General features: G+C 41.9%; 1 protein-coding gene across 3 annotated transcripts; it reads left to right on the forward strand.

The window, feature by feature from the left end:
• Positions 1–8965: 8965 nt before the first annotated feature.
• On the forward strand, positions 8966–22753 carry LOC306942675 (myosin light polypeptide 6; the record flags this gene model as incomplete). Of its 3 annotated transcripts, XM_079528684.1 has the most annotated exons (7): positions 14200–14331; positions 14762–14789; positions 17427–17570; positions 18216–18389; positions 19415–19492; positions 20771–20814; positions 22138–22753. In XM_079528684.1, 6 exons carry the CDS (start codon positions 14329–14331, stop codon positions 20797–20799), a joined length of 456 nt encoding a protein of 151 aa, XP_079384810.1. In that variant the 3' UTR covers positions 20800–20814; positions 22138–22753. The 3 variants fall into 3 exon arrangements, with proteins under 3 accessions (XP_079384808.1, XP_079384809.1, XP_079384810.1); XM_079528682.1 differs by lacking the exons at positions 14200–14331; positions 20771–20814 and adding an exon at positions 8966–9148; XM_079528683.1 differs by lacking the exons at positions 14200–14331; positions 14762–14789; positions 20771–20814 and adding exons at positions 8966–9148; positions 15012–15039.
• Between the last annotated feature and the right edge of the window lie 1586 nt (positions 22754–24339).

Consider the following 24339-nt stretch of genomic DNA (forward strand, 5'->3'; position numbering starts at 1 on the left):
GGCATTTAATGTTTGTGTTAGGACAACATAGCCGATTTGCTCGTCTACATATGACGTAAATTCTCCTGTCATTGTCAATGGCATTTAATGTTTGTGTTGCCACAAAAAGCCAATTTGTATAGGCTATTGGTCGGAGGGGCTAGCTAGCGCCCCTCAAAAAAAAGAGTTCCTTGATTTTTGTTTCTCCAGTTGTAGCCTATACCTAAAGTCTGGCAACAATTTCTCTTGCACAAGTATGATATTTGTTCTTGACAGCATGCTAATTTGTGTGCCTGTGCCGTGCGGTGCATGCACGGTTTACAGCCACTGTGTGAGTTAAGAAATCCCAGGGCACAACTCTCTCCATTTGCTGCTCACTGAGCCTGAATATGGTTACAAAGCAGACTTTCCTGAGGGAGAGGCTGACAACCCCTCTGACTCCATGTACACAGGGGAGCATCAGTGTGCACAGAGATAGACTATTAACCTCCTTTTAATTTATCTATACAAACTGTCTACTCTACAACAATTCTAGTGTGTTTGCTATATAATCAATAAAGCCATTCTCTGAACAATATTATAGACATTGGCTAGAAAGATCATTATAAAGTTAGACCATTAATTTAGCAGAAACTAGAGAAGCCACAGAGAATCCTTCTTCCAGACAGTGATGGGGGAAATGAGAATGAAGACCTATGTCTGTCTGTGTGTAAATCAAAGCCATATTATACACAGAGACTACTAGATAATTGAAAGCGTAAAATTGCTAATTTCCACACTGCGCCACCTGCAGCCCACTGGACATAATCTATCTGGCTGTGCCTCAACACACAAGACACATGATAGCTGGAGATTCACATGCACTTATGCATGAGTGAATAGTTTGACTCCAAGCCAGCATTTCAAAACTTTTTGTGAACAGATTTGGTATGAATACTTGGAGTGAATATCAAATTGTCTCGTTAATGGTATCACAAAGTAAGTTTTGATAAGCTCTGTTATGATTAGAGCCAAGAAATATGAGCACAGCTTGTTTGCAGCTTATTCCCCTTCCTTTGGGCTAATGGATTTGGAAAACATTCCAATTGGACAGAAATGTAGCTTCAGAATGGGAATTGGGCCCGGGGGCTATTCTCACTAAGTGGGGAGAGATCCATTAAACAAAGGTGCCTGTGGTTTCACATTCAGGATACTTTACAACCTCCATCCCAGGGCATCAACAGTGTTTTGGGGTGTGCAGTTAGAAGGGGCAGAAGGGGGGGAGGAGGTTCCATCTGCCATGTTGGCGGTCCGCAGGGAGACGGGCATATCCCTGGGGTATTTTGGAGAGAGCGGGAGAGAGAAGGGCTGAAAGGATTACACCCAACCACTAATCAAGGATTGTAATCTGTGGGCCCCCATATACAATCCTCTCCACTCCTACAAACAACAATTTGAGATGGAGGATAGGACCTCAGCGCACGGGGATATCTACCTGACACCCAAAACCTGACAAATACAAGAACTAATAGCCTGTACTGGTGTTGTTTTTTAAATTGGAAGAATTAATTGCGTAGGTGTGATTGGCAGACAGCCAGTGTCTCTGTGATCAGGTGCAAGTGTCCCACAAGTGACCCAGTCTGATTTCCAATGTGGCCATTATGCAAATTCAGCAAGAAGCCAAGCCAGCAACCTAAATTAGTCCAACGGAAAAAGCAACTTTCTAATGAAATTAGATTGCCATAGATTTGCATTATATTGGGTTTTATTGTACAGTCATGAATGATTAAAAGTGTACAAACATGATCAAATCATTCAGCTATAACCTACTGGTATATAATTAGATGTTGTACTTGTAGGCCTAAATACTGTAGATGTGTGAAAAGGATTGCATAGAAGTGTATATTTAATTTGTATCTTTAAATGTTCTGATGAATTGAAAATGGAGGACCCTTGTGTAAACAAGTCTTAGTGCTTTTTCTGGTTTTATCCTCTTCGCAGATTTTGTATTGACCTGTACTTTCCTTAACTGTACCCATTCTGCAACTGTTAATACAATTTTCAATCAATCAATCAATCAACCCAGACTACCCAGTCATTGATTTTTCATCAGATGACGATCCTAAAGCTTAATATAATTATACACCATCAACATTGTGGTGTCACTTGTCGAAAAGAAGTACGGTATCCCATCTAGCAACACCGTCATTCGGCGTCATATTACAGAGTATAAGTAAGCTTGAAGACTAATCTTTCTCATGTGTCTTCCTGTCTTTGAATGACTGGAAACCCACGATGCACCGCAATTAAGGTGCAGCTGCAGAGTTGTTGTCACCCAGGTAGACCTTTGCTAGCCTGGCGAGCGGGGAGGGGTTTACCCATGGCTAGACCTTTGCAGCTTGCATGAAGAATGGCAGGGAATCAAGTTGCCACTAGTGCTCCCTCGTCAGTATGGTTTTGATGTCTGGAGCCAGGGTGGGGTCCATGGGCTGCATGGGAGATGTGGGTTAAGGCTCCAGGACTATAGGAAAAGCTGCCTAATGATGGTGCCAGTCCTCCAGGGCATAGGGAACAGGAGCATCCTGGCCGGCTTCTCCGCTACCTCCTGCAGTATATATGCCCATTGGCTAGGCAGCCACTAAGCTCTCTATCCCCATAGCCTCATTGTTTAGTGGGCCCAACACTGTCAATATTAAGCCTGGCTAATGTGATCTAGAGGCAGCTGGAGCAGCCACGATTATTACCATGACACAGCCGACTGAGGGGTGTAATATCATTAAAAATAAATCAGGTGGTTTGGAGATTTGCCGTAGCGGGGGGGACAGGGGGACGGGACGGGACTTTGAATGGCATTAGGTGGGAGAACTGCCATAATTTCATTAGTCAGTGGGGGCACCTCAGAGGATCTGTTGAAACATTTCCTTTAACGTGGAATAATTCAATTTGTTCTCACAACAGCTCATGTGAAATGATAGAAGAAAAAAAAATCAAGATAATTTTTTCCAATTAAGTGGCCAATAATTCTGAAAGTTAATTTAGGCCTAGACATGTTTAGGACTATGCAGGCAGTGAACAATCAAATGGGGTGACATAGGCCTAAATATATGGACCAATGCAGGACTCAGGAGGAGGACCATGTTTGGATTTCCTATGGTGATCAAGCTTTGGAAACACACATGCATAAAGTCTATTCCTTTTATGATTAGCCCAAAGCGGTGGATTATTTTCACACATTATAAGAAAAACGTGAGGCATGCTGTCTAATCTTCTTAGTGCTTGACATGATGCTGTCTGCTCGGCAGACAGCAGACTCATCAACAATCAGCTGCATGGCCCCGCGTGAGACATCACGAGACCAGACTGCACTGAATAGGGTTTACATAGCCTACTCGCAGAGCAGAAAACATGAAACATCTTGATCTTCAAAAATAGAGCTAATGATAATTAAAACGTTTACAAGAATAAGATTTCCAAGGTTTATAAACGAATAAGATTTTTGTTACGACATAGTTTTTCTTCATTTTCATATTGTTTAAACTTTAATCAATGCGCCGCCAGCCCTTGCCGTTGGTCTTGTAGTAAGGGTCTTATGTCGCTATTGTTCTGAGGCCCGAGCCACATAAACGGTGATTTCAAGGCCCATTGAGCGCGCGATGGATTGTGTCTAAACTCCATTGGGGGTCGGTGAGCATCGATTATTGGAGGACGAACGGGCAAAGTAACGCCCAGAGTTGTAAATCTCAGGAGTGACCTCAGCGGTGAGCGGTCAGTGCGGTGCTAAGCAAGATTATATACGCTTATAATGCAGGGGGAAGTGAAGGGGGCAGGCGGCTGAGGCGGCCCTAAACAAACCATTACAATTGGCGAATTTGCATTATTTGACATTTAGGCCTAGGCCTACTGTTAATCAGGTTTAATTAAATAATATCCTGGCTGATACATTATCCTATGCTGTGAGGAATTAATAGGGTTATAGGCCTACGTCAGGAGGTTGAGTAGCATGGTCACCATTAAACATTATAGGGCTAAGCTATATATACACACCATTTTTATTTTTTATTAACCGAACTTACCGAAGTAGCCTAGGCTAATAGGGGCTCCTAATATGCTATTTTGAAGGGCTGGAGATTTCGGTAGGCCCGGGCCGGCTATATTTCACTGACTTAAGCATTTTTGTTGATTAGACCGTCCAAGGTTTGTCAAAACGTATGAAAAAGAGGCGTGTCTGTTACTATATACTCGATACATATGGCCTATCAACATCACATTTTTTAAATTATAATAATCAACCAATGAATCCAATTTAGCTACTGACTTCAGCGATGGACATATCTTGTGATGTGGTTGTGCAATATTGACATCTAGTGGCGAAATTGGCGAATTACTGAATTTCTAATTGTCATGCATTGACAAGTTAATGTAAAAATGGAATAATGTTTTATATCTGGATGGAATGTTCTAAGAACTAATAATTCCATAACATCTCTCCAAGGACCCCACTGCTATATTATCTTGTATTTACTTGTTTATTATAAGTATACCAAAGACTCTGAGTTGTTTGTACTGTTGACACTTGGCACTGTCACCTTTCTTTGCATTGCACTGATTGTACAGCTAGGTTGCACTAGGTTTGTCACCAACAGTTTTTCCTTGTTTTGGGCGGGATACAGTGAGGACACTGTTACCTGTTGTTGTTGTTAGTTGTATAGATAGGCCTACTTTTGGCTACTTTTATTGATGGTGCTTCTTATTGTTATTTCTTATCTATCTAAATCTCACCAACCATGTGATCTCATATAAGCCTACTACATGAGAGTAAAATCCATTGTAGCAAGTACAACAATAAGAAGTAAAAGAATAGCAATCCTACGTCCAGCTTGTGTACCACGGAATGTGATGATTTGATTGGCTGAGCACGACATGTGATAATGTATGATGATGTATGATGATAAGAGCGCCCCTCACTTCAAACAAGTGTGATTTGTTTTGGTTTTTTTATGCCTTTATTGATAGGGTACAGTGATTTGACAGAAAAGGAGGGAGAGACAGGGGGAAGACATGCGGCAAAGGCCGACAGGCTCTGGACTCAAACCCGCGACACGCCGTCAGGCTGGATTACCGGCCTAGGTGCCTGGACCGCTCAGGCCAATAAGTGTGATTTTTAAATAGAATTATACAGTAATCATACCACACTCTGAAGTGCCTTTGTAAGTGTGTATAGAGTTGGTCTAGGGTCTAGGCCATGTGGTTTTCAACCCTTTTCATACCAAGGTTCATTATGTATTCAGCATTTGAGCTAAGGACCATCATTTTATGAGATTTAGCCTCTCAGACCCAAGACTTTTGGGATATTTTGTTGTCGTTGGATGGGATTTTGTCCACAATTCCATGGTGTATTGATGTGGTACCATAGGAGAGATAACAGGCAAATGATTCTACATTCTCTAATTGTGTAGACTTCTTGTAAATTAAGCAATGCAGATGGAAGGGAAGTAGGTTACTGTACTGGGGTCCATTGGTTGAACTGAATATTGCTTCTATAACAAAGTGTTGTAATGTTATACATTGGTTCAATCATTTGGTGTTTTCTTCTACTGTAGGGATCAGTTGGTTAAACTGGACATTGGTTCTATAGGTGTTGTCTTGTTGTACTGTAATGGGATCAGTTTGTTAAACTGGACATTGGTTCTATAGGTGTTGTCTTGTTGTACTGTAATGGGATCAGTTTGTTAAACTGGACATTGGTTCTATAGGTGTTGTCTTGTTGTACTGTAATGGGATCAGTTTGTTAAACTGGACATTGGTTCTATAGGTGTTGTCTTGTTGTACTGTAATGGGATCGGTTTGTTGAATTGAGTTAGTTGAAATTATTCTTTTAATTTATTTTTAATGCAAGCATCGATGTGTTTGTGACTTGTTATGGTTACAAATAAATATGCAGATTCAATCAAAACATGTTCCATTCCTGGATGTATTCCTTACAATTGTGTTTTTCATCAAAAGGATTTTTTTTAGATTAGATGGAAACATATCAGCTGACAAAAAAGTAAAGGACTAAAATAATTGTCAGACTAATAGACTAAAAGTAGACAAATAAATGTACGGTTTCTTGGACTAAGATAAAGACTAAAACGCTCAACTTTTAGTCGACTACAACTTGACAACAAGATTCCTATACAGGATCTCCTCACTGGTCAACAAAAAACACCTTGAAGACCCTAACAGGAGCCCTCGTACAAAGTTTCTTCGACTATGCATGCACCTCCTGGTAGCACCGACAGCACCTCAAAGGCCCTTAAAACAAGGCTCCAGACATCCCAAAACAAACTGGTCAGGCTACTACTTGGCCTCACTCCCCGAACCCACCTCACCCCTGCCCACTTTGACAGGCTGGAATGGCTTAGGGTTGGCGACAGAGACAGAGTACAGCATCTTGCAATGGGTCTGGTCCACAAGATTCACTACACCACCAAGATACCCATGTACCTGTCTAAATACTTCCTTAATGTCAACGAAGTCCACACCCACAACACCAGAGGGAGTTCAACAAACCATATGCAACCCAGATTCAGCACAAACAAGGGACTAAATTCATTTCGCTCCTATGCCACCAAAATGTGGAACGCCCTACCAACAGTCATTAAGACATGCAAATCCTCCTTCAAAACTGCTCTCAAAGGGCACCTACGGATGGCTGCAATTCGAAACTGGCCCCCGTAAAATCTGAATCCCCCACCCACCCCTTTTCCCCCTCACTGTATATGTTTCTTTTCCCTTTTTCCCTCCTCTATGATGATTTCCTATTTTGACTATATAGTTGTGTATATTCGTACGTCTCTAAATGTTTTGATGAATTGAAAATGGTGGGCCCTATTGTAAACAAGTGTAATGCTTTATGGTGTCGTCCACTCACAGTTAACAGTTTTTGTATTGAGTTGTAGGCCTACTTGAAATGTACTGTAATTCTGCAAACTGTTAATAAATCAATCAATCAAAAAAAGAACTGAAAAAACTTGACTAAATATGATAAAAACTAACAACGGTGATTGAAACTGGACTAAGACTGACTGGACTAAATTGAAAAATAGCCAACAAAAACAACACTGGGAGGTGGATCCAGGGAAGGTCTGCAATCTACAAAGTATACAAGGCCTTCAGCATGGGGTATGTTAGTGTATAAAGATACCAGGATCAAGGAGATGGGTCGCACACACCAAGACTGTGGTTCAAAAAGTTTTATTTCAAACCGTGACAAACGTTTCGGCTATCCAGCCTTCATCAGTGTCAGTGACACTGATGAAGGCTGGATAGCCGAAACGTTTGTCACGGTTTGAAATAAAACTTTTTGAACCACAGTCTTGGTGTGTGCGACCCATCTCCTTGATCCTGATATGTTGTAAATCGGGTGGCGCACCTACAGTCAGAGCGCGGTGGTCATATGAAGATTGTGTGTATAAAGATACGACATCCATATAGTGACAAGATGTGCTATAGCCTTCAGACGAAAAGGCTTGAATGTTGGCATTATAGTCAAACACTTGAAATCACCTGTGTCTTTTAAGTACTGTAAGAATGGAGTTGTACAATGTGGCGCAGACATCTGTCCAAATAGATGGATATAGGGTTCCAACAAACTATCATTACAGGCTACTATAGGGTGTCCAGAAGGTTTCTCCAAGGACTTATGTACCTTTGGGAGAGCATAGCCATAGCCTACTGCATGATGGGCGTGGTGGGACGGTCCTTTGTTAGGAACTTAAGCTCAGACTATGTTAAAGCGTCCAACAAAACATATTCAATTTCTTGTTTGAATGTCATGATATTTGTAACCATTTTAGAAAAGAAATAATCCAAGCGAGGTCTCAGTTTAGGCTACCTCTATTTTATAATGGCTGAGGGGCGTAATGAGGCGCTAGCCGAGTACCTCTGACCCTCTCATCCATTATACAATACTCTGTAAACTGCAAGCTCTAGAGGCTTATTGCTTTATTTTACTCTGTATATGTGTATAATGGGACCTTGAACAACAAAAAAATATTCTGAATCTGAATCACATAATGCCAATCTTTTCCTCATTTGCTCCACAAATAAATCATCAATTTGTCCACCGCCTTGCGTTTTACATGGTTATAGAATGTAGGCTATGCATAAAGTGCAGCCTGATGCACATACAGTAAGAGATTCGTCAACATGAGTCATGCATATGTGAAGTTGTGAACTTCAACCTCCACAGAGTGAAACATATTCTAAATGTGGACATCTATGATTGGTGTGTTCCCCTCCTACTCTACCAAAGACTGTAGCCTCATCTTCAGTGTTTCAGCAGCTCCACAGAAAGCCGGAACGACAGAGAATATCTGGGGAACAGAGCAACATCTATTATTCCACAAGCCAAAATAGAACAACTATTATTAGCTGACTGAATATAAAGGAGGCAAACAATATGTGTTCATAATATAACTGCTGGCATCGGAGACTGATGGCAGCCAGGCCGGTGTTTTGTGGATTGAGATGTGTCAAATCACTCACGCTTCCTTTTCTGTGTAGGCCTACTATTGAGGTGGGCGCTAATCACTCTGCAGTCTGCACGCTTCCACACTCACCAATTCCCTCCCACCTTTCTGACCCAAATAAAAGCATGCAGTTAAAGTAAAACCGCTGAGCTTGATTCTCTGTATACACAACCCGCCCCATCCTCGTCTCATCCTATAGCTTCACCCACTCTTCCATAGATCCACCTCTGGCTCGTCCACCTGCCAGTCCTCCAGACATCATCACCCTCATTCTCTCTCTCTCTCTCTCTCTCTCTCTCTCTCTCTCTCTCTCTCTCTCTCTCTCTAACCCTCCAGGGAATACACATCTGACATACTTTCTTCTTTCGTAGCTCCGTCGGTGCCTCCTCCTCTTCTCTCTTCTCAACCACCACACCGCTACCAGCTGGTGCAGGGAAAAGAAAGTGAGCAGGTTTGGGCTGTATTCTTTTTGGGCTGGCTTTCTGGACGTCGAAATGGCCCCTAAACGAGAGCCCTCCGTTAAGAAGTCGCCATCATCACCACCAGGGGACCAACCGAGACTCGGGCCCCCATTCCCATGCCTCCCTGCGACCGCTCCACCTCCAAGACCACCCCCGGAGCAGAAGCCGAGGATGCTGCGCCCCTCGGACTCCCCATTTGACCCCAGCACAATGGAGGTGAGTGAAACAACTACTGTAATGTAAGGTATCCAATACTGCTGTTGACAAAGCTAATGTGGGGCATGAGGGACTATAGAGGCCTAGAAGTTCAAGCCTGTAAATGTGTCAACATTAACTAAACTGCATGCTGAAATGTAGCATAGCTGGTACATCACAATGCAGTCAGTGACATGCACTAAAAATATCAATGCAACAATCTGACATCAGTTTAGTGCATATAAAATCATGATTGTCTACTAATATAAGCAAATTGAATATATTTTTGAAGATATTTGCAAGAAGCTAGAATTCATTGAATCTTAACATAATTAGACCAATACTCTTATGAGTAAGAATCAGATTAAAAACAGAAATAGGGCATTAACGAGATCAAGCCTGCTTGTCTGTCAGTCAGCCTGTGGCCTCCTTAGGGAGGAATGGGCTGTTTGCCTCTATGCTATTACTGGAGGTTCCTTTAATTAGAAGGGAGATTTAATTAAATAGCTACTCTTTCTCCCCCTGCAGGCAACTTGTTATTATACTGTAAGACGGCCAAAATAAAGACAAAAGAAATCGTTGATCTAAAAAAACTGCAGAATCAAAAAATGTTGTTGCCGTATTGGTAAGCTATAAAAATATACTGGAAGAGTGGAACATGTGTGTCAAGTGAGGACTTCAGCCAAACTGCAACTATCGATTATTTTCTTTGGACTAATTGAATAACCGAGAAGCTTTTTTAAAGAATTATAAACAAATCAAAGCAAACAAACCAATCGTTAACCACTTAAAGGACAACGTCACCCATTTTCAACCTATCTTCATACTGTATAATTGGTCCCCACTAATACTAATAAAATACGTACTGTAAAATGGTACAAATGTAATAGAAAGCCTGCAGTTTCTATGACTTTTGGATTCCCCCATCGATGATGTTACTGTTAGGCACGTTTCTGAAGTGTCCACACAGCCTTCCTCTCTGAGACACAGACTGAGTAGACATAAATGTTACCATATTGAGGCCTGGGCTGGCCTAGCGGTCCGGGCACCTAGGCTGGTAATCCAGCCTGACAGCATGTCAGTCCTGATCCCGACGACCTTTGCTGCATGTCTTCCCCCCATCTGGCTCCACGTTACCTGTCAACCTACTACTGTATAAAATATCCTAGAAAAAAATGCAGAAATTGATTGTTTTATTAAACTTTTTTTTATGATCGGTTGGTTCAACTGTAGCAAGCCTATTGCCCCCCAATCTCTACTGTTTTGATTCAAGATAAAGAACAAACAGCACACTGCAGCTCCGACCGTGCGTGCTGGGTCATATGCAAAATTGTTTATTTTGATTGCTTTTCCTACATATCTGTTCGATTCTGCTGTCTTTCATTATGACCAAATACGATGCACAGTGTTTTGTCTCAAAGGGGCTTCTGTAAAAAGGCAAACAAGCCTATGACAAAGCATGCATGCTCATGCATGCTATCGGTGAGCTATCGATGCTTATCAAAGAAAATGTAATATTATAGGGATGTTTGAGCTGAAGAGTTTATTCTTCTCTATGCGTGTCCCACATTAGCCTTGACACCATTTATCTAAAGTTGTTTCAGCTTTGCTCCCATAACCATGCTTTCTTTGCTATTTCTATTTCTATTTAATGTCTTTTTTATGTTTTCTTTGTTGTAGTCATAGCCAGACCCATTTAGCCTGAGTGTAAGTAGGTTTGATTGATTGATTGATTGATTGATTGATTGATTGATTGAAGTATTTATTAACAGTTTGCAGAATGGGTACATTTCACATGAAAGCACAACTCACTATAAAGACTGTTACTGTGGACGACACACTCGTCCACAGTATTTTTTCGGCCAGTTCCGAATTGCAGCCGTCCGTAGGTGCCCTTTGAGAGCGGTTTTGAAGGAGTCAAGGGATTCGCATGTCTTAATGGCTGTTGGTAGGGCGTTCCACATTCTGATGGCATAGTAGCGAAATTAATTTAGTTCCTTGTTTAAGTTGTTTGTGCCAAATCTGGGTTGCAAATGGTTTGTTGAACTCACTCTGGTGTTGTGGGTGTGAACTTTGTTGACATTAAGGAAGTATTTAGACAGGTACATGGGTATCTTGGCGGTGTAGCGAATCTTGTGGACCAAACCCATTGCAAGATGCTGTACTGTACTGTCAGTGGTGAGGTGGCGACTGGTTTTCCCTCAACACCAAATGTCTTCGCCAAAAATTGCAGATCTATCTACAAACTCACAGTGCGTTGCATTGCAACATGCTTGTAGATTTGTGTCACACGTGTGTGTGTGTGTGTGTGTGTGTGTGTGTGTGTGTGTGTGTGTGTGTGTGTGTGTGTGTGTGTGTGTGTGTGTGTGTGTGGACCATAAGAGGACAGACCTCCTGAGGTCTGCTGGCAAGTAGCCCACTCCAGAGTAGACTTGTGGCACCAGTGACTGTCCATGATCTCAACCTAAAGGAGCACTGGATTCCCACTTTACACTGCCAGGTTGCCATCAACATTGATGAAAAGCAGTGGTGGAAAGCAAGTAAAGTACATTTACTCAAGTAGCCTAGATACTACTGCATACTATAGTATATACCAGGGACGAATAGTTTTCATAATCCTCATGGGGGCCCGTGCCGCGGGCCCGTGCCGCCCCTGCAGTACAGTTTTGTAGTACTTTATTTTACTAGTATTTCCATTATTTGATACTTTACACCTCTCCACTACATGATCTCAGAGTCAGATATTGTACTTTTTAATCGATTATTTAAAAACTTGAGTTACAAGTTACTTTGTAGATGTATATTAAACATACATTAAACTTTAATGTATGTTTAATATACATCTACAAAGTAAAAGTTGTTGAAAAGTGGTCCTTTAATGATTAAAGGACCACTTCACCACTTTTCAACCTATTGTCATATAATTGGTGATCACTAATGTTCATGATAAAATACCACAATTCTTTTCTACTCAGTCTGTGTCTCATAGGAGGCCTGTTCAGAAACCCGTCCACCAGTGACATCATCGTTAGGCAGATTTTTTGAGTGGTGCAGCCACTCCATTGAACAGCAACGTGTGTCCCTTTGTTGTTAAGTATTAAATCATGCATTTCCCGTCAGTTGGTCACGCCCCATATATGGTCATGCCTCGTGACATCACGTGATGCCATCAATATTAAGCCCATATATGGAGATCCCTGATGTCATCATCAATATTGGCCAGCAACTCTACATCTGACCTCAAACCCTTAGATCTATGGAGCTGACCTGTTCTTACAATCCATATGTTGATCCATCCCCAGCCACCCTTCCAATTCGATGTCTCCCTTTTGACTGATACCTGTCCATTTAATTTTAAACTCTAGTTATTAGTGCAGCCGTGCTCGGCAGCCGGCGAAAACTAGAGTTCTCAACAGGCCCGAAAGGTAAGGCTCGGCCCTACCTGGGCCCTCATCAAACCCTGTACAGTCCAGGCACTGCCCCCGCTGCCACCCTTAGATCTCCATATATGGAGCTGACCTGTTCTGACATCCATATGTTGATCTGACCACATCAACAACCCTGTACACTCAGGACACGCTCCATATATGGCCAGTACAGAATTCATTCCATATGAATGAATGAATGAATGAATTTTATTTATATAGCACCTTTCCAAACAAAAGGTTCCAAAGTGCTTTACAGACAGGATTAAAAAACAACAATCATAAAGAACAATCAAGAACATCAGAATTAATAGAGCATAACATCAGATCAAAACAAATCACGGAAAGAAAGAAAGGTAAATAAATGAAAAATATACATTTACACACCTCCATATATGCATATCTCCACATATACATATACATACATACACACACACCTACATACATATACACATGTACATACTTACATACATACACCCATACACACACACAGGTCTACATACACCTACACACATACATATAAGACTAAAATTAGGAAAAACACTTGACATACAGGTGTGTTTTTAAAAGCTGTTTAAAAGCGGGCACTGTCTCCGCTTGCCTAAGGGCCAAGGGGAGGGCATTCCAGAGCGATGGAGCGCGGGCCGCAAAAGACCGGTCACCTCGGGTGACAAGATGAGTTATAGGTGGAACTAGAAGGGCCCTATCTGCAGATCTGAGGCTGCGCACCGGCCTGTGGGGTCTTAGCAAGTCTGTGATGTAGCTGGGGGCTAGTCCATGTAGGGCTTTGAAAGTGATCAATAAAACCTTGAAATCGATATGTTGATTTGACCCCCCCATGCCAAAGCGCCAGCACTCGCCCAGCAGTCTGCTGTCACCTAGGCGGATGCGTGCACGCAACCTTGCACTTTAGGGCGAGGTCGCTCTGAGGTCGGCGTCTAAAAAAATATATACATTTTTAAACATTTGAAAAAACTGGGACATTCTGCATTTTACTGTAGAAGGGAGTTCCAACCGCGCCTCTAGCCTATGACAGGCCAGTCTGGTGCATCTCAGAAGCAGGACAGGTTACATGCGAAAAAGAAGGCACTGGAGCAGCTCAGACAATTTAGGCCCTTAGTTTAATAACAGGGTGCAGGTAAAAAGTGACAACGTTTCAATGTTTAAGTTACATCTTCGACCATCTTTGACCTGATGAAGATGTAACATTGAAACGTTTTTCACTTTTTACCTGCACCCTGTTATTAAACTAAGGGCCTAAATTCTGCATTTTACATTTGGCCCTTATAGGCTATATATATTTTTTATAAATACTTTTGTACTTTTTACTCAAGTACATTTTTTATACCGTCCCGGACTTCCAGACAAAAAGACTGACCTTGACATAAATATGTTAGAGAAGTTGTAGCCTACTTGCATGGCTCATATAGCTGCTCTGGTCTAGTGTACAGTACAACAGTACAGTACAGTGTACTTGACTATACTTGCATTGCTCCGCCTCGCCAAGCGCAGTGCGCACTGGGCACACACACACACACACACACACACACACACACACACACACACACACGCACACACACACGCACACACACACACACACACACACACACACACACACACACACACAAAGCCATGATGACGCGGCTGCTACTCTTTTCCTCAGTAGTACAGTCCCTGCCCTTCCTGCTGCTCAGCTCATTCAGTCAGTCACACATTCTTTAGGTCGCTGACGCCTCGGACACACCTCAGCTCAGCCAGCAGCACACACACACAAACATGGTGGGTTTCGCTGTCCCCTGAGACTTCTTAAGCAAACTGAATGAATTATTACCCGTTATTTATTTTTGTATACAGTTTACCGAGGGCAGTGTGTTTGCCAGATAGCTTTAATGTGAACGGAGAGAAATGTTTGAGTTACTTTAGCTTCGCTGTCTCTGCTAGCGGAAGTGTAACTACAGTAGTAGGGAACCTCCGGCTAACGATTGCACTTTGTTGCCATTACTGTACTGTGTTTTATTGTATAGTTATGAATAACGTTAGCTAGAAATCTGCGAGATAAGATAATTCATATTTAGACTCGGAGCCGTGTAACTAGACTAGCAAAAATGTGCTTAAAATGTTTTAATACGGATGTCAACGTTAGCTATTATAGCCCAGCTTGGCCAAACAAAATCGGCATTTTCATTAGCTTTAATTTCTCTTTGAACAGTCTGACTTCTCGGAAGATCAAATCATTGGTGAGTTTTTTTATAGCCTTATTATTCCTGCTTTTTTTCCTTCCCTGTGTTGCGGTGCATGCGTCCTTTTGTTATGTTTTGCAGCAACTTTTCTCTTCTATCACCTGCTGTATGCCCGCCTGTCATCCTTGTTTGACCGTAGTCGTGGTTATTGGTTAAGTTTTCCTTCTTTTCCCACTGTTTCATCACTTCTTTCCACTTGCAACTGCTTGTTCTTTCCAGATTGAGTTTAACCTGGATCAGATACATGGTAAGTTGGCGATAAGGGACCCCGGCCGTGCAGCACATAACTGTCAGGCTTATCTCTTGAGTCTGTGTTCTGCATGTTGTTGGTTTTTGGATAAACAAGTGTGTCAAATGTGTCTTCTCTGTTGGTGTTTGGGGTGATGGTACCATATGGGGTAGTTTATTCAAGTAAATCAATCAATATGTATTATGTATGAGCTTACACCAACTTTGACTCTGTGTTGCGATGCTGGTGTTGTGTGGTCAGTGGCATATTAAGGATGATATTATTTTAGCCGCAGTTGCCAAAGTTTACATCCATGTCCTACCTCATCCATGTTCGTTCTGGAATGTATGCAGATTGTGTCAGTTATACGGTTTGCTTGTTATCGTCTTAGAGGGTCATAATCATGACTCATTGCCCTTTTTTGGTGCTTGGCACAGTGGCCGATGATTTTCATAGTCTTGTCTGGTTTGTTTAATCATCGCTGACATAATAGGCAACAGGCAAGCCAGCTCACTCTCCTCCTACTTTCCTCCCAACTTTCCTCCACTCCTCCAATACCAAATATGGTGTTGGGATAAGTGTGTGCAGGGCCAGAAAGGAAGAGGCACATTCCTGAGAACAGGAAAAGCTCCACAACAGTGCAAACTGTTTAGGGGAATAGCCCATTTCATGTTAATACAAACAAGCCTAGCTAGTCTCTGAAGGTCTATAATGAGCTGTTACATAATCAACAATTTGAACACAAGTATGTGCTTGATGTTAGAATTAAGTTTGAGAACATTGAAAAGATTATTTGAGTCATCGTTGATCAATTATAATTAGTGCAGTACACTGAAATTATACTCACAGTTGCTCTACCCCAAGTTATTATTATCTTGATGGCTCAGATAAAACCTCTTAATAATCCAGACTCCAGTTCTCATTTAATATTCAACAATACCATACAATATTGATATCACAGTGGTGTCAGATGGGGCTTTGTAAATGTTTGGCACAGAGCATTTTTCTAAGAGCAATCTGTTGAGCTCCATCTGGTAGAGCTAATTGATGAATACACACTGTCGGTGTGTAATATCAGTCCCATTTGTCAGTTGTTTGATTGCTACACTGCCACCAGTAAGGCCACACTGCCACACACAGAGTAATGAGATATTAGATGCTCTTGGAGGGAGCACAAAGAAAGTACCAGATCAGAGATGGATGGATTCAAAGCCTCAGGATCACTAGCAGATAGATTATTTATGAATGTGTTACTGTTTTGCATTCTTCTTTTTTGTTGTTGTTTTTATGCACGTGCTGGACTGATGTTCACTTGTTTCACTTGTTTGAGCTACTTACCTCATCTTAAGAGTTTGAGACTTGTTGTGTATGATGCTTCATTTGTTGTTGTAGCATGACATTAAGGTTGCAGCTTACTGTTTTAAGCATAATCTGTTTACATTTGTTTTGTTGGGTCATATTAAATCCCAAGGAAAGGTCTCAAGGAGATATTGAACATAATGGAAAAGTAATGCACGCCAAGGGTTGTAGTGATGTGCTGGTCAATGAAAGTGGACTTGAGAGTAAAAAGAATGTGTCACAAACATTCATGTATTTGTCCCTCAGGCCTCCTTCAAGATTCTTAATAGCCATGTGTCATGTGTGTCCTACTGTCATTGGTGATCCTCAAGTAGTCAGCCTGATGGCTGAAACATCATGAAATAAAATAGAAATGCATATAGAGTGTGCAAGACTTGCCAAATATACTTTTAGTATTGTGGCATTACTTAAAATTAGACATATCCCATCCTATTATTCCATTATTGTCTTCTCCCAAATCTTACAGCACTAGGTTTAGTAGGCTGATGCGATTCTATCTAATCAAGCTAATGTCACTTCTGTGAAGAGCTTATGAATGTGCTTTGAACTTTATTTTGATTTGTTGAGGCAGTTTATCTTATTAAAGGTTAAACAATGTCTTGCAGCCTAATTACTAGGTCTTTATTTCATTACATCATTGTCCTATTCAGGTATTGTCCTCCATCTACTCTCCTTTCCTCATTTAACCCAGACAATAGGTTCTAATTATCCATGACAGACAGGGAACAAGGGAACCTGATAATCTTGACATTCTGCCCTCCTTGGCTCCTCAGTCCATGTCGTTCAAAGCAGTTCAATGACAACTGACTATACTAATAATTGGCCAACAAATGGAGGCAACAAATAGAGGCATCAAATTGTAATGTCTAATCCCTCATCTTGGTTTGTGTGTTTTTTAACTGCTTGTGTTATCATCTTCTTGTTTGCCACGTTCTTCTCATGTTGTTACATTCACACTCCCCATCTCATACATCCCTCCCCATTGGCATCATCTCCGCTCTCGCTCACATCAACTCCTAACCTACTGTACTGTGTGTCTCCTTCAGAATTTAAGGAGGCCTTCCTACTGTTTGACAGAACAGGCGATGGAAAGATCAGCTACAGCCAGTGTGGGGATGTCATGCGAGCGCTGGGACAGAACCCTGTCAACGCTGAGGTGCTCAAGGTTCTGGGAAACCCCAAGTCCGAGGGTAAGCCACAAAGGACAATAATGATCATAACAATACTAAACTATTTATATAGAACCTTTGAAAACACAAGACATAAAGTGCAATAAATAAAGCATTGGATACAATTTCAGCATCGGTTCATTAAAAGTTTGTCTGTAAAATGGGTTTAGAGAAGTAATTTAGAAGACTGATTTTGTGACTTCTTCAGTCAAGAATGACTATGCTATTTTTAAATCATTCCATGCATCATTGGCTTGTGCTTAAAGGTGCAGTAAATAATATTTGTTTGTTAATATTTCATTCAATCAGGAGAGAGAACTCATACAGGATAAACAAGTGATGACACCAAGAGATGAGCAGACAAAATTGTATCTGGAAGGATATAGAATTAAAGTTAATGAATGGGTACTGATGATTGGATGAAATTTGCAACCCACCTGAAAATTTATTTTCTGTGAACAGCTGGAGAGACGGGAAGAACCCTGTTACTGAATAATTTATCATGATTACTAAAAGAATATAGGGCTGTAACATTTTTCCAAATAACAATTTGGTTTAACCATGCACCTCAGTGCAAGATGACCATTTATGTACTCTCGAGTCCCGGGATGCTGTCAGCAGCACACTGTGACCCATTTTTAATTGATTGTGCTATTCTATTGGCAGAGATGAACCACAAGATGCTGGACTTTGAGCAGTTTCTGCCCATGCTCCAGGCCATCGCTAAAAATAAAGACCAGGGCTCCTTTGAGGATTTCGTGGAGGGACTGCGTGTCTTTGACAAGGAGGGCAACGGCACAGTAATGGGAGCAGAGCTACGTCACGTTCTCACCACACTAGGTAGCTTACTTTCTTTTTCTCATTACCCTTTTTAATACCTGTTATTTCTGGGTTTTCTTTTTAGACACGCATTTAGATTTCATAGGCAAGGCAATTTTATCTGTATAGCACATTTCAACAGCAAGCCAATTCAATGTGCTTTACTCAGAAGGAAACACAATTATAAAATTACAAGTAAAAATGAATAGATACAGTTACAGTGCAGTAAGAGGAAAGAAAAGAGAAAAAAGGCTAATGACCCAATCAAAGGCAGCGGCAAAGAGAAATGTCTTTAGTTGTGTTTTAAAAGAAATACGAGTGGCAGCAGACCTGAGGTTTTCTGGGAGTTTGTTCCAGATATGTGGTGCATAAAAACTAAATGCTGCTTCCCCACGTTTATTTGTGGTTCTAGGACAGAAAGCAGACTTTTCCCAGATGACCTGAGAGGTCTGGGTGGTTCATGATATCGTATACAAGATCAGACATGTATTGTGGCCCTAAACCATTTAAAGCTTTATAGACCAGCAGTAGTATTTTGAAATCAGTCCTTTGACACACAGGTAGCCAGTGTAAGGATTTAAGAACTGGAGTGATATGCTCCCCTTTCTTGGTATACGATACGATACGATACAACGTTGTCAGCTTTCACTGAAATTTGTTTTGTCACCGTTCAAGATACAGACAAGATATACACATTACATTACAAAATATACATTACAGGACACAAATTACAGAAGCAGACAGGAACAAGAACTATAGAACATATCCTCTTGGTTTACTGACAGACTGGTGTACAAAGCCTTTAGCCTGTTTTTCTTATATTTCGGGACTCTAAACCGCCTCATGGAGGGCAACAGTTGATATTCGTAAGGAGTCGAGCAGCAGTGTAGGGAGTATTTTGAATCTAGCATGTTTGTAGCTGTGGTTATCATAGCTTAGCCTCCTGAATATATCTGGAAAATGTGAAATAATCAGTTGGCATATTGTGAAGATATGCCGATCCTGATATGAATTAACGGTGTGTGTGTGTGTCTGTGTGTTCCCAGGGGAGAAGATGACAGAGGAGGAAGTGGAGACGCTGTTGGCGGGACATGAAGATGCTAATGGCTGCATCAATTATGAAGGTGAGGGATAAGGAAAGAGACAGGGACTGGATGGGCTTGCGAGCTACTAATTAAGTTGATGGTGTGTAACGTGGCTGTCATAAACCTGCAAACCACTCAATCTGACCACTATAACCAAGCCTGACAACTGTGTGGTTATGCATGACACTGCATGTGCGGCATTTCCAAATACTGTCAAGACTGCAAAGAGAGGTTGTTTGGGGCAATGATTAGCTGGCGGTATGAATTTTCTGTGAAAGAAGATGTGCAACTGACAGCCACTGGAAATACAGATATCTTCAGAAGTTGTTGCAACAATGGAAAAGTCTTAAAAAACCTAGTTCAGACCAAAGATTTGCGACAAGACGAAGCCGTTACTTTTCGCAATGTTGAAACTTGCAACCTCTGGCTAGTTGCTACAGATTGCCCCAAATGGTGTTTTGCAACATTCTAAATTATAACTGCACTGTCCACATCAAGGTAACAAGTGGAGATTGTTTACCATTTCTTTGGCATGTTGTCACTATTATATTGTATATATTGCATACTCTCATGTAAAAGAAAATATGAAATGGATTTACCCTCGCCCTTTGTCTCATTCGTGTGCTCTTTTTTTTCTTCTCTCTCACAGGCAGGTGGTGATATAAAATTGTAATGACCTGTGTGTGTGTGTGTGTGTGTGTGTGTGTGTGTGTGTGTGTGTGTGTGTGTGTGTGTGTGTGTGTGTGTGTGTGTGTGTGTGTGTGTGTGTGTGTGTGTGTGTGTGTGTGTGTGTGTGTGTGTGTGTGTGTGTGTGTGTGTGTGTGTGTGTGTGTGTGTGTGTGTGTGTGTGTGTGTGTGTGTGTGTGTGTGTGTGTGTGTGTATTTGCCTAGATAGAGAGAGGAAGGGGTGATGAGAGAGAGGGGGGCCACAACATTTCCATTCTATTTAATTACATTGAATTTTGCGTGGAAGAGAGGTTGATCTGTATAAACGTTACAGTGGCACATTCCTGTGAGCAACGTATTTGTGATCAGAAATACGGTGCAACTTGTTGCTTGTGATTCGAAAGGTTGACTGTCTTGTGACTCAATCGGCTGGCATCAGTTGACCTGCAACGGGGCTATTCAGACTGCAAAACTTTAATCTGAACTAGGCTTTATGATGAAGTAGACCGAGGGTGTCAATTATCATTATCATCAAGACATTACGGTGTCCTGTGTATGCAACATAATATGTGCTCTCATATAACACTCATGTTTAATTAATGACCGACTGATGAGCTGTCTGTTTATATTGTAACTCTTCTTTCTCCACAGCCTTTGTCCGCCAAATCATGTCTGGCTGAGGTGCCTGTACGGATGTTAGTATACAGTATACCTGGAGATGATTTCTCCAGGCTTTCCTACTTTTTTAGCTCCATTAAACATAGTTCACGGCCAGCTTAAAGGGCCATCCACAGTTCCACACCAAAAGTGATAACTATATATATTTATTTTGTTATTGTTCTAGTCCACACCAACTGTAACGGCGACAGTGGTGAACTATATCGTTGGGATCGCTTTCAGTCATTTGTGAACCATAGAAACACTGACAGCCAATCAAAGTCCGTTCAAATTTACAGGGCGTTGTTACCAATGTCACATTCAAAGTATAAATGGGTTAATAAGCATAGCTTATCTGTATATTTATCATTCTGGGTGTGGATGGTCCTTAATTCAGATCGGCCTTGGTTCTGCACTGCTCTATGTAGTGTAGTGCCATAATGAATAAGAACGGTAACGCTGTTGAAGGGTTACCTGTAGCTACTAGTGGGAAAGCCTGGTGGTCCTTTTCATCTTTTAGTGTTAGAGACTTTGACCCATTTGCAGTCTCCTCCTGTTTTCTCCTTCTGTTGTCCTCCTGCAGCCCTCTATCTTGGCCAGCATGGCCCACTCCGCATGTGTCTGGGTTTGTACGGGCATATGGTAGACATGCTGGAAGTGACTGGTTTCAGACTTCAGAGCTGTGATGGCCAGGGAGCTGATGGCATTTAAAACTAACTTGACATGGCTAAGCGTGGTGGTTTCTCAGCTTATAGGGCAGCTGAATGGGAGCACCAAAGCAGGCTTTTAACCTCCTGGTGACTAGAATAATAGGCAAGTACATATAGTTTATGCACTGAGGTGGGGTATTTTTTTTTTTTTGTATTTCCACCAGCACTGGGAGAGTGGGCCAGTCACTCCTTACTTGGACTAACCAGAGAATTGCAGTGAATTGTTCTCTCTCTCTCTCTCTCTCTTTCTCTCCCTCCCGATGGAAGCTGATTGTAGCTGGGCCTTATCTGATCTGACTTTAGCTCCTGCCATCGTCTCCCCTTCTGTCTGCTTCTCAAGTAGAGGAAAGCAAACACCAGAGGATGGCTTCTCTTGACAGACTCTTTTTGGATCCTAGACCTGGCCAAATCCATATGGTTTGGTTGAGTAGGAGATGGAGATGATCGACTCCTTCTCTCTTCAACCCTCCTCCTTCCTATAATGAGTGGATAGAATGATGGGAGATCAGCTCCCAAGTACAGCATCTCCCAGCCAAGACACACCAACGCTGAATGAGAGTGGCTCAGCTCCAGATGCTGTAATTGGAGCAGCTCCCCACAAAGCAGTAGAAGTGTATGAATCTAATATTACTCTTATCTCTCTCTTCACAGAGCTGGTCCGGATGGTCATGAATGGGTGAAGATCAAGAGCATTCCCCCCTCCTGTTTTTTTTACCATGTTACATACTGTATGCCCTCTCTTATTGCAGTTGCCGTTCGCTGCCCCCACCCACCACCACCACCCCTGTCTAGCCATGAGCCTTCCGTAATATCTTCACGTCTCTTATTTTAAGAAGTGCCTTTACATTCCCCTTTTAAGACCACAAAATGCCCCCCCCCCCCCCCCCCAGCTACCAATGCCCCGACCCATTGACACAATGTGATGGACTTGCATGTAATTAGGAGCCTTCCTTCATGCTTGTATAGTCTGCAATAACATTCCGACATGCAGCACCTGTCTTTTTTGATGATTTCGTTTAATTTATCAATTGCGTGTCGATATCAACGATGAGGAGAGTGATGTCTGTCACCTAAAAGTATTATTGGCTAAGACTTGCTTTGGCTGGAATGTGTCCATCTACTGCTGCCAGAGCTATGCAGTACAACAATAACGTTGAAAAGCCATACAATCATGAGGTAGAAGTGAAAACATTTCCATCAGGTTCCTGGGTTTTTGATTCATCCCTTGTTTGTTGCTGCATACAAATAAACAGTTTTCTAAACCTCAGCTGCATATTGCTAGACTTTATTTCTGATTGTATTTTATTTTTCTTGTTCTGAGAGATTGGGGTGTCGAGGACCACAGTGTTGGAGGCATCCTACATTTCCGTTTCACTCCAACCACTGCTTGATTGCACAGAGGAAAGAAACTACAGGTGTTTCAAAATGGAGGCAGTTAAATAATTAGGCAAGTAGGCAATTTTATTCTGGAGGTTGTGGTCACGGTGGTGCTTTTGTTACAAGAGTGGATCATTCTGCAGAGAAGGACAATTTACAATTTAGGCATTTAGCAGACGCTCTTAATCCAGAGCGATTTACATTAAGCAAGAACAAAAAAGCATGGGAATACATCACATAAAAGCATTTATCATGAAACATGCGTACCGTAAGCTAAGAACGTAACAGTGGAATATCTATATAATGAAACTATACATATATACTATACTATGCTAAACATATGTACTATGATGTGCTATGACTACATACAATGCAATTATAGTGCTGTCTACATAACATGCTATAAGTCTGTATCAAATGATATCTAAGTCTACAGAAATGCTATCTAAGGGGGGTAGGGTAAGTGCTATGGGCCATGATGGAGAAAAGGTGGGTTTTCAGACTAAGGCGGAAGATTGGGAGTGATGCTGCAGTTCTGACTGCAACGGGAAGTGCATTCCACAGTTTTGGAGCCAGAAGGGAGAAGAGTTTGGGACGTGTGGAGCGTTGTCCTGGCGTTTTTAGTGAGGGTACTTCCATCTTCCCTGCGTTGGCTGATCTGAGTGCGCGGGAGGGTTTGTAGGGTTCAATCATACTTGCAAGATATGGGGGAGCCATACCTTTGGTTGCTTTGAATGCCAGCATCAGAGTTTTGTATTCTGTGCGGGCAGCGACCGGGAGCCAGTGGAGGGAGCGGAGCAGGGGGGAGACATGAGAGAATTTTGGCTGGTTGAAGACCAAGCGAGCTGCGGCATTTTGGATCAGTTGGAGAGGCTTAAGTGCACAGTACTGCACATGCCGGTAGGCCAGTAAGGAGGGAGTTACAATAGTCGAGTTTTGACAAGACTGTTGTCTGGATTAGGAGCTGGGCTGATTCCTGGGTGAGGAACGGTCTAATTTGTCGTATGTTATAGAGTGTGAACCTACAGGATCGAGTGACAGCTGTGATGTGAGTTTTGAACGAGAGCTGACTGTCCAGGACAACACCAAGGTTCCTGGCTGTTGGGACAGACATTACCAGGGCGTTGTCTACGGAAATAGTTAGCTCCCGCATAGGGCAGGACTTAGCTGGGAAGAAGAGAAGCTCAGTCTTGTCTGGGTTCAGCTTGAGGTGGTTGGAGGACATCCACTGTGAGATGTCAGCCAGGCATGCAGTGATGCGCTCTTCCACCTGAGAGGACTGAACAGTTTGAGACAGAGCTGGCCCAAATGGAGGCACAGTTTGTGTTTAACTTGTGTGCTACTGCTACCTGTGTTTGAATAGAAGCCCCAATTGTTCTGTGTCCACACATGTGACAAACTCTAGTACAAACAGAGTGTTGTGACCTTTTTGGGCCACTAATACATACAATACATTTTTATCGTTTTTTACATTGC

This window comes from Electrona antarctica, assembly GCF_951216825.1.
Source record: "Electrona antarctica genome assembly, chromosome: 2".
Taxonomy (NCBI): Eukaryota; Metazoa; Chordata; class Actinopteri; order Myctophiformes; family Myctophidae; genus Electrona; species Electrona antarctica.